The 13626-nt window shown below is 40.2% G+C and overlaps 1 protein-coding gene across 6 annotated transcripts in view; it reads left to right on the top strand.

The window, feature by feature from the left end:
* The window catches only part of LOC113009932 (rho GTPase-activating protein 12-like), a 61267-nt gene extending 49358 nt beyond the window's left edge, over positions 1–11909 (top strand). For 4 of the 6 annotated variants that reach the window (XM_026148607.1, XM_026148606.1, XM_026148610.1 and 1 more), the window contains 14 exons: positions 34–162; positions 315–377; positions 803–877; positions 1482–1543; positions 4018–4099; positions 6162–6263; positions 7122–7220; positions 7710–7812; positions 8163–8282; positions 8704–8802; positions 8995–9072; positions 9660–9794; positions 10173–10278; positions 10557–11909. In XM_026148607.1, coding sequence (XP_026004392.1) covers positions 34–162; positions 315–377; positions 803–877; positions 1482–1543; positions 4018–4099; positions 6162–6263; positions 7122–7220; positions 7710–7812; positions 8163–8282; positions 8704–8802; positions 8995–9072; positions 9660–9794; positions 10173–10278; positions 10557–10731 — 1428 coding nt within the window. In that variant the 3' untranslated portion in view covers positions 10732–11909. The remainder of the gene's footprint in view (positions 1–33; positions 163–314; positions 378–802; positions 878–1481; positions 1544–4017; positions 4100–6161; positions 6264–7121; positions 7221–7709; positions 7813–8162; positions 8283–8703; positions 8803–8994; positions 9073–9659; positions 9795–10172; positions 10279–10556) is intronic. The other 2 variants (XM_026148608.1, XM_026148609.1) reach the window with 2 other exon arrangements.
* Positions 11910–13626: the final 1717 nt, after the last annotated feature.

The raw sequence follows: 13626 nt of genomic DNA, 5'->3' as shown, positions 1-13626 counted from the left end.
GAAGTCATGCAATTCTTTGTTTCTTCAATGAAGTACAACCACTCCCCTCCCCAACCCTCTGGGGATGCTCCAAAGACCCGCAGTCTAGACAGAAGAAATGTGGAGCCCATCGTCCTGACCAAGTGGAGACATAGCGCCCACGTCCAGGACCCAGCTGACAAGGTCTGACACCCCTATACAACAAATTGTCAAATTGTACTATTAGCCTCATGCACCTTACTTATCCTTAAGGTTTCCTGCTGCACCTGGATTTAAAAATAGACCGAGATATTTGTTGAGTTAAGATTTTCAGTTGTAGACTGATTGCTTTGCAGCGGCTGTTAAAAACCAGGCGTTTCCGAACAGGCTCTGCACGCCCACATCCATACAAACACCAAGTCAGTGTCTGTTCCTTCAGCCTGCATGACCGTAATCGCACAACCGGAGTGATTATTAAACCTCCTTTCTAACTCTCAGTTGATTTTATTTTTAATTTAAATAATTTGCATTAATCACAAACTGGACTTTTGCAGCAATGTTGGATGATTGTCTTTAAAATGTACTGATTAGCCTGAACATGAAGTAGTTATAGCTGCATGAAACCTCATAGAAACTGTAGTTGCATCCACATCTTAATTAATAATCCTTTTGTGTCTCCTGGAAAACACACAGGTACTAGACACACATTATAATCTCACTGCTAATTACCATCACCCTCTTTCAGTTGTCCGTGTCTCCTTAACCTTGCATCATATTCTCATTAACCTTCTTTTGTTAGCCCATTTGACATTGTTTCTTTTTTTCATCCCTGTCTCCTGACTAGGACGCTCCTTTGGGTCTCAAGCCCCCCTCTCCTGACTCTGACTCCTGCCCTTCGTCTCCCAAGCCCCCCGCCTCTGTTAGTACTCACCACTAACCTCACCTTCTTCACCTCCTGCAGGGATTTAACGTGGTCTCAGATTGTTGGATGGTGACACATGTTGTATGGCAGGTTTCCTGCACAGGTCTTTGTCCCAGTTAAATAAAAGAAGCTCAACATCCTGAAGGAAAACTAAAGTCCAATTGAACAAATACCTTAAACCTGTGTAGGAAATCCTGTTAATAAGCAGCACTGTGGATTATAAAAGCATTTCTTGGCCTTGGTTAAGCACACAGAAGTTTTTATATTGTCAGAAATTGTTTCCCTGAGTTGGTTAATTCACCAAAAATCACCGTGTTTGTCTGAATGTTGCACAAGTAGTTTTAACGTTAGTTTATTCTAATACATTTTCATTCATTCAATTCTGCCTTTCAGAAAAGTGGTATAGTAGATTTTTGGATTTTTTGCCTACAAGCTAAAGGCTGTTATTATTCTGGTGGTGGGATGTTTGGTGGTGGCGGTGGTGTTTTTATACAGCAGTAGCAACCAAGATTAAACAGCATCTCTCTCTGTCTCTTTTTGTGGGAATTATCAAAATTAATCAATGTTAAAACTGTGTATTAATTTTTTTCCCCCTCTGCAGCCATCTGAAAAATGTGGAATTCTGAATGTGACAAAGATCACTGAAAATGGCAAGAAAGTGCGGTAAGTAGTAGTAAGTAGCATGATGATTAATATTATGGTTAAAGGGATTGATGAGTTTGCCAGTCAATTTCTCCATTACCCATAAAAGAATTTCAATATATGAGATTAAAAATAAACTGAAGCTGCCTCGCCATAGTTTCAGGTCATGTCTCCACATATAACCAACATTTGTGACACAAATGGTTCTTGTATAGTGCTTTTCTACTCAAAGCGCTTTACACAACTTGTGCATTCACACCAGCACATTTTTCTAGGTGCTTTCTAAGTAACATTCATACACATTCACACTCCGATGGATTGCAACATGGGGTTAGTATCTTGCCCAAGGATATTTAGCATGCAGGCAAGGAGCAGCCTGGGATCAAACCACCGACCTTCTGGTTAGTGGCTGATCTGACCCACCTGAGCTACAGCCACCCCTGTAGCTCAGGTGGGCTTACAGGTTCGTACCTGGACTTTTCAGTCCTTTAGTGTGTGTGAAAAAGCCGATGCCTATTTATGACTATTGGATTTATTTATTTGCTTTTTAAATGGAGCTTCAGGCGACAATGTATTTGCAGAGGTACTCGTTTAACTCGTCTTCTTTATTTTTGTTGGTGAACGACTTTGCTGTGTGTGATAATGGTGCAATGAAGACTGTAGGAGAGACAAGTGAAATATTTTACACAGTGAAAAAAACTGAATTATTTAGTAGAACTAAACTACAGAATCAGCTAATGTTGTGACTTAACACCATTTTAGCTCTTCAGCTGATATCTCTGCCACTACATCAAATAATCGTGGTCAGCCAAATCAGTCAACATTGTACATTGTCAGTGTGTAAATGTTTCATAACACCCGGCGCTCCTGTTTGTCGCTTACACGTTGTGCATTATGGAGGTTGGATATCACTACTCTTATTAGGTGAAGGTTAACCTTCTCTGCCGCCATGGCAGCAGTGCCGCAGGGGGATGATAGGACAATCGAACTATAGAGAAAATCCAACCCCAGTGAGTAATACTGTCTCAGTATTATTATCAGCACAGCAGAGGGTCTCTCTTATTAGGCTAGTCCCCTCATGATTTAAAAAATAATAATAAAAGCTTTTTTGCACATTTCCCTGTAAGTTGCACCAGGAATCATTGTGTTGTTAAAAAATAGGCCACAATTTGTCCAAATTAATCTGCTTTCTCAAAGAGGGTCCACACTGGAAACAATTAACTTATGTAGTACTTTGTGGCTGATGGTTGGTCAGACTCCAGTTGCCTAGGTAACCCTTGAAAGTATTTACCAACCCTGTAATGTCAGTCAGCGGTATCCTTTGCTCTCACTTTTTGTGAGAGGAAGTTGAATAAAGGACCTACCTGCTCAGCAGAGGTATTTTGCCCATCATTATTGAATGTTTGACGTTCTGTAGTCTCTGGACACCATGCTGCTGCTAGGACATCTCTTTACTGTCAAATATTTCACAGCCTGTCTGTGTAGGTTCTGAGTCATCCAGGGCATGGTAGTCTATCTTAGAAGCTTTTTTGAACTTCTTCCCATATGAGTATGAGTATCACAGCCTGCTATGCGACGCTGATGTAATGTGTTTAGCCCATGCAGATGTTTTGTTTTTTTCTTTTATTTACCACATTAGGGTTTCTTTGTAATGATAAACTTAAAGATTGATGCATGCTGTCATTACTTTTTTCTTTATAAATTCCAAACAATGCAGCATGACACACGATACTGTTTTTCCAATATTTTGGAAATTATTTTGTTACACCAGTTGAAATACAGGCTATAGACGCCATTAGAAAAAAAATAAATTAAATGGACGTAGCTTCTTTCTATGAAAAGTGAAGCAAATGTAGAAGAACCTGAACTTGCATTCTTTTTATTAGCCACAAGGAGGATAGCTAATAAAAGGCTGCAAAAAGACTTAAGATCCTATCGAAGTATACGAGAAATCGGCTCATACATTTCACCTCAGTAAACATTTTCCAGATGAGTTAATGTCCTCAGTCACTCCTCTCAGGTCATACTGAAGTCTGTTTGGTACATGCTGGTCATTCTAAGGGTCAGAAAGGATGTATCCAGGTTATACTATTTGGTTTCTGATGGGCAAGTCACTGGCCAGAGCTTCACAGTTAGACCCACCCCTTGTTCATCACATTCGCTTCAAAAGCAAGACGGCGATGCTGATGGCAACGATGCTTATCTTAAGACTTTAAAACTAGACTTCATAAACTTGTGGGTGATGTTAAAGTGACTATGTCCGTCTTTTACCCTGTCGGATGAGTGGAGGACAAAAAGATTGAAAAACAAAAAAGGAGGCAGTTAAGTACTCTCAGTAAATTAACAATAGAAACGATCCCGTGAATGTTTCTCCAATTCTTTTCTGTCTTGCATGTACATGATGTAGTTGTCTCTAATCTCAGCACTTGTTTTAAGTACATGAAGTATGTTTTTTTTGTTACTATTATTATTATTATTATTTACATCCATTACAGGAAGAACTGGACTTCTTCCTGGACCGTCCTCCAAGGTTCAACGCTCCTGTTTGCCAAAGGACAGGGAGGTGGAACTAGCTGGGTGAGTGATAGAAACTTGCTGCCATTAAAAGCTGTCGTTTCGTATCAAAACAGAGCCACACACTGTTTTGTGAACATTAAAGGCCATTGAAAAGAGTTACTAATGTGGCTCTGCTGCTCTGTTGTATTGAAAGACCTCCTTCAGGGACTTTTTCATCTGAGTTCACTTTCTTACGCTTCTGACACAGCCTGTATCGAACACCGACTTTCATGATTAGATGTATGCCCAGCAGTATCCTTTTCATTATGTACAGTTCAATTTTGATTGCAGCTTTGTTAACACAGTCCATAACTTCATACATTAGGGAATATTTTGGAGGTAACCTCTCCTTTTGGTGAAGTCTCACTAACTCAGTGAGGCCTGAAAAAGGTCAGTCTCAGTGGAAAGGTCGTTCTGCTTATTTATAGTGCAGGTCAGTTCCTTTGATCTGAAGGGCAGATGTAGGAGTGTTAAGAAACACTGTGTGCATTTAAGCTTTTGAATTGGATGACTATCTGGTTTCTGTTATCTCAGTCTCAAGGGCAGCCTGGCTGCTAACTGTTCCTTTACCTGTTGGATATAGTTAGCTGGTGGTTAAGAAACTCGGTGACAGGTTAAACTTCCGAATTAATTAAGCATGCCTCTGTATTCTGTACTTATTCCCCTGCATCTGGGGTTATTATATAAACCCCATCTCTTCAAAATTTGCACAACATTTTTCAGGCTGTTTGTTAGGTCACTGAGGGGGAGTTGAATATTCTCTCTTCTGTATGTGTCCTTTTCTTTCCATGCCTCCATCTCTTTACCTTTGGCCTCATCCTCCCATCATCCTTTTCTTTCATTCCTCCCTCCATCCCTCTGTTCAGCCATACTATCAGAGCGGCTACTTCCCTGAATTGCTCCTGTCACTGTTGAGTAACTGGAGGCCGTCAGCTAAGAAACAACCTGATGTCTCCTTTGGCTGCTCAAGGCTCAACCGAGCCTCCTCTGTATGTTCTTCCTCCTTCCTTATGCGTGCTTCCAACTCTTCCTACTTCTCTGCATGCCATCTTCCTGCTGTCTGTCATGCTCTGACTAATATTCACTGGCATGACTCAAAAAAAGGGACAATATTGCTGTCATTACTTGCTAATCTCTGGGTTGACAAACAGGATGTAGATTTAATTTAATCATAGAGTTGTTTGGTTAGAAATGGAAAACTGGGATGGAGATCTGCAGGGCATCACAATTATTGATTTCTCACACAAGCAGGATTACCTTGAGTTTTAGATGTACTTGTGCAAACCAATCTTTTCTGGACTGCCTTTGGTTTATGAGCTCCTGATGTGAAACGAGTGCTACAGGTGGATTTTGTCATTTTTTTTGTTTTTGTTTAGCACACAGGAAGACTACAGATCAATCACTGGAGTTACGTTTTATATGCATGTGAATTTGGATCAAATGCATGTTTTTTTTTTTTTGTTTGTTTGTTTTTCTTATTGTTTAGATTTTTTTTTTTTAAACTCTACTATCAAAAAGTCATCAGTCTCGTCAGCCAATTGGCTGAAGGGTGAAGACACCTGGTGTGCCAAGAAAAGGAAATACTGAAGCAAAGTGTGTGCAATTACATTGAGTCCCTAGTACTGATTTAGGTGGTGATGGGCACTTTACTCTATCGTAAAGGCAGTTGGACATTTTAAATGTTATTTCTTGTCTTCCTTTGAAGGGAAGTGCATATTTAAGCCTTTGTTTTCAGCAGTAAATTAGGCAGCAGAGCACTGAGTAGGCAACTAGGACGACCACATCTAATACACTTGCAAGGAAAAAGCTGAAAATACAAGTAGTACAACTCTCCATTCATATTCACCATTAAGTGTTTGGCCTCGACTGAAACTATTCTTCTGTTTTCTTCCTCACACTTTAAAAGCTAAGAAAATTTTACAGTTGGGCAGAAACTTGACTGACGTGCGCACCGTTATCATTTGACTTTTTATTTTCTTTGATGTGAGCTGTTGCATGGTTCAACAATCAAAGAAAAACGAGACCCCTGTATATAAGCAGGCCCTCTGTTTGTTAATATGATTGTTTTTCTGTCTCTGTCCAGTTTGGAGGCGGTCAGTCGAAACCAGAGTTCACAGTGGATCTGAAGGGCGGCTCAGTGGACTGGGCTTCCAAAGACAAGTCTAGCAAGAAGCACGTTATAGAGGTGAGGGAGATCTTAAATAACATCCAGTCTTTTGCTTTTATCGCTTTTTATGAGGCGTCACTGTTTTTACATATCATTTTTTATTCAGAATCAAAATAAAATCTATTAACTGTAGACCAAAATCTCTTGTTCGCCTCTGTCATATTATACATCTGTGCAAACATTTTAAAGAACTTCAACTATTGAAAAAGCTACAGCGTTGAAATCGAAATTGTAATTTCTTTTAAACATGAGAAAGTTAGTAGCGTTATTTACAGATGAAATAAACACATTTTTTACTTTATGAACAAACGTTGAAAACATGAGAAAGGAACAAAAAGCCATCACAAACAAAAAAATCCAGCACTTACTCCTGAGCTTTTATTTCTGTTTATTGTATCAAAAAGCGATTGTGCATGTTGTTTAACATTAGTGCTTGGGTGTGCCATGTAAATGTGCAAGATTTGGCTATAATTTGTTTTATGATTTTCCTCTGCTGTCCCCAGTGAGTTGCTAAAGCATCTAAATACATAAATGACAAAACAAACACAGCCAGTTACTGAAACAGTAACATGTATGTTACTGCAGATTATGACGGCTTGCTTGATTGAAGTAAATGTTTCATATTCAGGTGGAGAAAGCATTGAGTGATGTTAATATTTCTCAGTTATGAAGTATAACAGGTTTTTCCTGGTTTAAGCTTCTCTGGTGGGTCTCACAATTTCTTATATGCAGGACATCCAGCAGTTATTGTAAAATGTTTAGAGAATAAACTATCGCTCTGGTGGATTCGGATGTTTTGTGATTTTAATCAGTAGTCAGTGCTGCACTCACAAACTCAAAATGTTTATGAGAAAAACGATTTGTGCCTCTCTGCAGCTGAAGACTCGTCAGGGAACAGACCTGCTGATCCAGTCAGAAAACGACAGCGTCGTCAACGATTGGTTCAAGGCGCTGCAGGACACCATCAGCAACCATGTGAGCAGCAACACCTTCACTCTGTCAATATAGTTTCCATCTGTTTCAAACAGAATAAAGTCCATTTTAAATCATCTGCAGTGAGAAGATTTGTGGTTCAGCATGAAGGAATACGTCCGGGTTTGACATTGTGTGGGTGACTGATAAGAGAAACAAAGAGGACTGCTGTGTCGCAGTTACCTTTTTGCTCTGAGCACAAACTAAACAGCAGCTGCTCATTTTTACCCACTGAGGGAAAACGTTAACCAACAATAGGCTTTATGGTCTGAATGAAACGCAATTTCACATTTATGGAAAACCTACAACCAGCAACTGTAAGGGAAATAAACACTTCAAAGCTACATAAAAGCAGAGTAGCATGAAAATTAAACTGAGAAGATAGAGAGTTTATTGTTTTCTTTCCAGAGGCCAAAGAGCACCTTTTGAGACTTTTACAAGCGGTTGTATCTTATTTCCTTGTGCGTGTATTTTTTTTTCTGTGTGTATTAGGCCAGTGAGTCTGATGACCCCATAGAGGCGGACATGCCCGAGTCGCCTGGTGCGGAGAAACATGACAAAGAGAAAGACCGCAGAGACTCCAAGAAAGCCAAAGGTGTGCATGCTGTTAAATGGTGGGATTCATTCATTCAGGGTGTGATTCGAGAAATAAAACGTGACTAAAAATGACTGAAAGTAGCCACAAATCATCACATGCCAAATATTTACAGTAGCAGTAAATGACTAACGTGCATGACTCCTCTAACAAAGAGCAGAAGGGATACATGAGTGAAAGCACAAAGTACAACAACAAGCCTATTTGGTCAAAGGCCTCAGCAACCTCATCTGCCCTCCTTACCCTATAAAACAATAGCTTATCAGTTTCACTCCTCCAAAACATCATGGCGATCAGCGTGCTGAGACGAATGGTGGATAACACCGTCCTGTCTCGTGTCTCCTCCACAGCCATGAAGCCCTCAACCAGCATGGACTCCGCCGAGCACAAGAAGACCAGGCACAAGCTGAAGAAGCTCCTGACCGGCCGTCCCACCCTTCAGACCGTCAAGGACAAGGGATACATTAAAGGTGCCAAAGAAACAACAGCAACACTCGAAATGTTTTCGGTTTCATTTCTTCTGTGGAAAGTTGAAAAGATGTTACAAGCAGCAAAGGTTTGGAAATGTGATGACAGCAGTAAAGAAGCACACATCAGTGCTTTTTTTTAACCACCGCTTGCCGTTTAAGGTTAGAGCCGTACATTTGGATGCATCACGTGAGCTTTGGTGTGTTTCTTGTTATTTATTTTACTTTTAAGACTTTTGGCTTAAGACATCAGAGTCCAGTTTTCACACATAAATCAGGAATTTATGATTCGTTTTCGCCTTCTGTACCTTAAACTCTAATAAAAACTAAAAGCACTGAAGTACCAGAGGTCTAATGTTGAGATCTGAAAGCAAACTAGTGTGTTTGGTCTGTTTTATGACCGTTCTTTATTTTCTGTCTCCAGATCAGGTGTTTGGCTGTGCTCTTTCCAGTTTGTGTCAAAGGGAGAACACCACGGTGCCGAACTTTGTCAAAATGTGCATTGACAATGTGGAGAATAACGGTGAGTAACTTTGCTGTTAAGAGAAAATCATTCTACTCTCTGTTTTCTTCCCTGTCATAAAAGAAAGGTGAGGTTTACTGCCTACTGAAATAAGGTGCGACTGTGGTCTCCTTTTAGCTGATTGTGCTTTTCTGCTACTCAGACTTTAAGGTTAATTTACAGATACTGATAACCTGGTGTTGATCCCTGCAGGTCTGTCGGTAGACGGGCTGTACAGAGTTAGCGGGAACCTGGCAGTCATACAGAAACTCCGCTTTGCTGTCAATCACGGTAAGTGCCCTTGGAAACTGCCTCTGCCTTTAATTGCAGAGATACCACTGAAGTGAATAATGGAGTAAAAATGAAAAGTAAAGACGAAAAATATTCAAAACGTACTTTTTTGTAATAATAATCAGTTAAAGAGCTTTTAACACGATTTTAAAAACACAATTTGATGTGTGATACATCACCTATTTATGGCACAACACTTTACAAAGCATTAAATATTCTCACTTTTTAATGTAAATATTTCTTTAAAGTCTTGTTAAATATTGTCAAAGTTCTACATTAGGAGTACAGGTAATCTGGTAATCCCTATGAGCCAAACGGAGCTCATTTTCACATTTTTTTTCAACCCTATGATTTTTATGGTGTTGATGTTCTAAGCACACAGCTCTCTAGAAGCTCCATTGACCTTTTGCTCAAACCAACCAGACAAAAGCTAAACAGAAAGGAAGAGAAAGCTAAAACTGCTTCATTCAGGTCATAGATGAGCATAATATTTTACATACAGTGTTATACAAGATATTTTGACTTGAATTCCTTTCTTTTATTCTCAATAAGATACTTAAGTGGTGTTCACATGTGTTTGTCACCAGATGAGAAGGTGAATCTGTCAGACGGGAAGTGGGAGGACATCCACGTGACCACAGGAGCCCTGAAGATGTTCTTCAGAGAGCTGCCGGAGCCCCTCTTCACCTACAGTCTCTTCCACGACTTTGTCAGCGCCATCAGTATGTGTCTCTGTATCTGTAAATAAATGCAGTGTCACTGTAGTATCCCTTAAGTGGAATCCTGTTAACTTTTTAAACAGCTGGTTCACAGCACCCAAACAGCAAAGACCCAAACTCAGTCAAGGACTACAGCTCCTGGGTTTTTATCCAGGGACTCATCTGTATTTACTGTAAGGGTCTGTAAAGACAGGCAGGGTCAGCTGCAGTCACCAAACCTCTCTCTGAAAACGCTTTAAAAATGAGTGTCAGTGAACCGAAGTGCACTTTTTCTCATCATTGTCTCACTGAAAGTAAAGATATGTTGGATTTTGTACTGGTGAGCTGGTGTAACTTTGTGATGGATCCAGACTTTGATGGAGTTTGTCTTTTGTTCTGCAGAAATATCTGACCACAAGCATCGAGTTCAGTCGATCAAAGAGCTGGTCAGACAGCTGCCCAAACCCAACCACGACACCATGCAGGCTCTCTTCAAACACCTCAGGAAGTAAGAGCAGCACACCATGTTATTGATTTTTCCCTGATTGATTTTTCCCCTCCTAGGAAAACAAAAGTTAAATATTAAAAAAAATCATATTCAATCATAAGAGGGCTTCATTCTCAACATGAGCAAACTCAAAGGTGTTAAATAATGGAAGAAAATATAAAAGATTGATCTACTTGATGACTGCTCAGTTAATTAACAAATGAGTACTGAGCACTCTTTGGCTTCCATATTACCTTGCACGGTAAATAACTGACAATGGGTTTATCTATTTTTTCCAGAGTGGTTGACTACGGCGAGGAGAACCGTATGACGACCCAGAGCGTCGCCATCGTATTCGGCCCCACGCTGCTGCGGCCTGAAACGGAGACGCTGAACATGGCGGTCCACATGGTGTATCAGAACCAGATTGTAGAGCTTATACTGCTAGAGTATGAGAGCATTTTTGGAAGGTAGATGCCACAGGATGAGCTTCTCTCTCTTTTTTTTTTCTTCTTTTCCTCTCCCAGTGCAGAGCTCTTCCTAACCTAGTGTGGCAGGCCTCGGGTCAACCCGGCCCAGCCTCGCCCTGCCCCGGTCTGGGCCAGCTTATCCTGAACTCTTACCAACCTGGCTTCTCTGGTTGCTGACTTCTCCGATCTTCAAAATCTTAGACCAACAAAGCCAACCGAAAATATACAATGAAAACATCCATAACTATCGACCAAAAAGTTTGGACTCTTTGCACTTTTCAGTCTCGTTTTCTCCCGCAGCTGTATTTGTGCCACTTTACTGCAAAGGTGGCGTCCTTCTGTCCTATCACTGGATTCCTAAAACTATTATTACTTACTAGGCCAAGCATGCCTGAACTACTGCACAGACTGACTGAGGCCAAAGCAGCAGCAGCAGGTCCAGTAGGCTGTATTTACAGATGAGGCAGCAGTATTGGGGGTTTATGATGCTGGATGCAGCTTGTATGTACTGTACTGTAAATCTCATTACTTGTATAGTCACTCCTGTATGAACCACACTGAGGAACCAACAGAAGGAAACCAAACTGTGGACTCTTTACCCTCGGACAGAAAAGGTGAAACATGCTGACGCTGTAACAAGAAGAGGAGGGAAGAATATTTTTTGTTGTTGTTTTTTTTATTTTGTTTGTTTAGTTTTTCTTTTTTTACATTTAGTTTAAGTGGATCATTCCCCCTCTCTTTGAATCTGCTTCTCTGTATTTTCTTGCTGAGAAACAGGACCAAGGTCCTCTGAACACAAAAAGGTTATCGCCTCCGGTATTGCATCTGCACGCCACCTTCTTAGTTTTTAGAATAAATCATCTAACAGTGGGCAGAACATCATCTTGGGGGGGACAAACCAAATTAACGATATTGTACAGTGTTTGTGCGTGTGCATGTGAATGGGGAGGGTGGATGGATTCATGAATGAATGAATTAAATAGCAATATATTGTAAAAATAGTAAATATAAGTACGCCTGGAGTGTTAAAAATATATATGATGCAAGGGAGAAATCACTATTGTGTGATCATTGTGTAACCAACAGACCTGAGAAATAAAATTATGAACTGGGATGTGGAGGTTTACCTTTGAGTCAGTACTGTTGGCGTCTAACTGAATTAAAGACCTCAAATAAGAGATACTCTAAATCTTCGTTCTTTGTTGATTTTGCACTTGTTCATGCATTTTAGTCACCGCATCACAACACAGAGGGCTGGGTAGGACCATTTTTTTTAAAACTCAGCAGCAGATGGACATGGCAATTGTGACATCATCAGCTGGTTATTAAATACTCTAGCTGAGGATTTTCAGTATTGCTATTTTGCTGTTTGGATCTGTGAGTGAGAAACTGAAAACGGTGCATGCTCATAATCATCTACCTGTCGATTACAACCCCGATCCAGAAAGGCTGGAATGCTCTTTAAAATGGGAATAACAACAGGTCACATGTTTATAACTGTGTAGCATCCTAGCTTCTTTTAGTGATCGGCAAACATCTGGGAACTGTGGAGACCAGCTGACCTTTGGGAGAGGAATGGTGTCCTATTCTTGTCTGACAGTCCTCGGTCGCTGCGTCAAATATTTGGTTTCATGATGGTTTCAGATTTTGTTCAGCTGATGAAAGGTCTGGACTGCAGATACCCAGACTCCTCTATGTGAAGTCATGCTGTTGTAATAAAGGTGCAGTATGTGGTTTATCATTAACTTCATGAAGTATAAAAGCCTCTCCCTGAAAAAGACACCTAGATGAGAGCATATGTTTCTGTAAAATGTACAGCAGTGTTTGTGTCTCGCAAGATGTGTAAGCTGCCAATTCCATAGACACTAATATATGCACCCCATCCTCTCTTGGACCAAGAGCTGAGAACCCTCGTCCCTCATCTTCACTCAAGAAGGTGCAGCATCCATGAATTGTAAGAATTTGACATTTTGGCTTGTTTGGGGGTTTTGTTTTGTTTTTCTGACCACAGAACAGTTTTCTACTTTGTCACACATCCATTTCAAATGAGGAACAGTCCACGGAAGATAGCGGTGGGATCATATTCACATATGGCTTCTTTTTCTTCACGGTAAAGCTCGAAACTTCTTTTTTGGTGGCACAATGAACTGTCTTTACCCCTGTCCTCCCACTTCCCTCATAGTTTCTGGAGGATTTCCTGAAACGCACCGATTTCCATGACACACTCATGCTTGTTTTTATGTACTGGGGCTCGAGGGCCCAAAGATCCATTTTGCATCTCCTTGCTCACAGAGATTTTCCCCAGATTCTCTGAATCTTTGGATGATATGTCGTATAGATGATGAGATGTTCAAACTCGCCACTTTTTTTTGTTGAGCATTATTCTGAAGCTTTTTCATAATTTGTAGATCCATTTTCGGTGGAATGATGGGTGTCTGCCCATCTGTACTTTTGAGAAACTTTCTTGCTCTTTTTAAGCCCAATCATGTTAGGGAATTGTTGCCAATTAACCTTGTGAATATTCTTCCAGCTGTTTCCTTTTTGGTTCTGATTACCTTTGTTAACACCATTCCAACTTTTTTGAGACGTTGCTGCAATCGAATTTAAAATGCGTTAACATTTTCTTTAGTCTTAAAATTGGAAATGTTCAAAGTTTAAACATTACAAGTCATTGCATTCAGCTCTTATTTACATTTCACACAAGATCCTTTTTTCTTTTTGGAATTGGGGTTGTACCAGTTAAGCCTGTCATGAGGCACAAATACCCGGCTTTATTGTCCTTTTTTACTCTAATGTAGACTAGAATTTGCAAAATAAATCACATGTTGCATTAAATAAGACTTAGAAATTTGAATAAAAGCCATACACTCATCAGGAAATTGTTTCCTGAGCACTCAGA

The sequence above is a fragment of the Astatotilapia calliptera genome, chromosome 18 (genome assembly GCF_900246225.1).
Source record: "Astatotilapia calliptera chromosome 18, fAstCal1.2, whole genome shotgun sequence".
In the NCBI taxonomy this organism is placed as follows: Eukaryota; Metazoa; Chordata; class Actinopteri; order Cichliformes; family Cichlidae; genus Astatotilapia; species Astatotilapia calliptera.
Note: the sequence above shows the minus strand (reverse complement) of the source record. Positions and strands in the feature narration are given on the sequence as shown.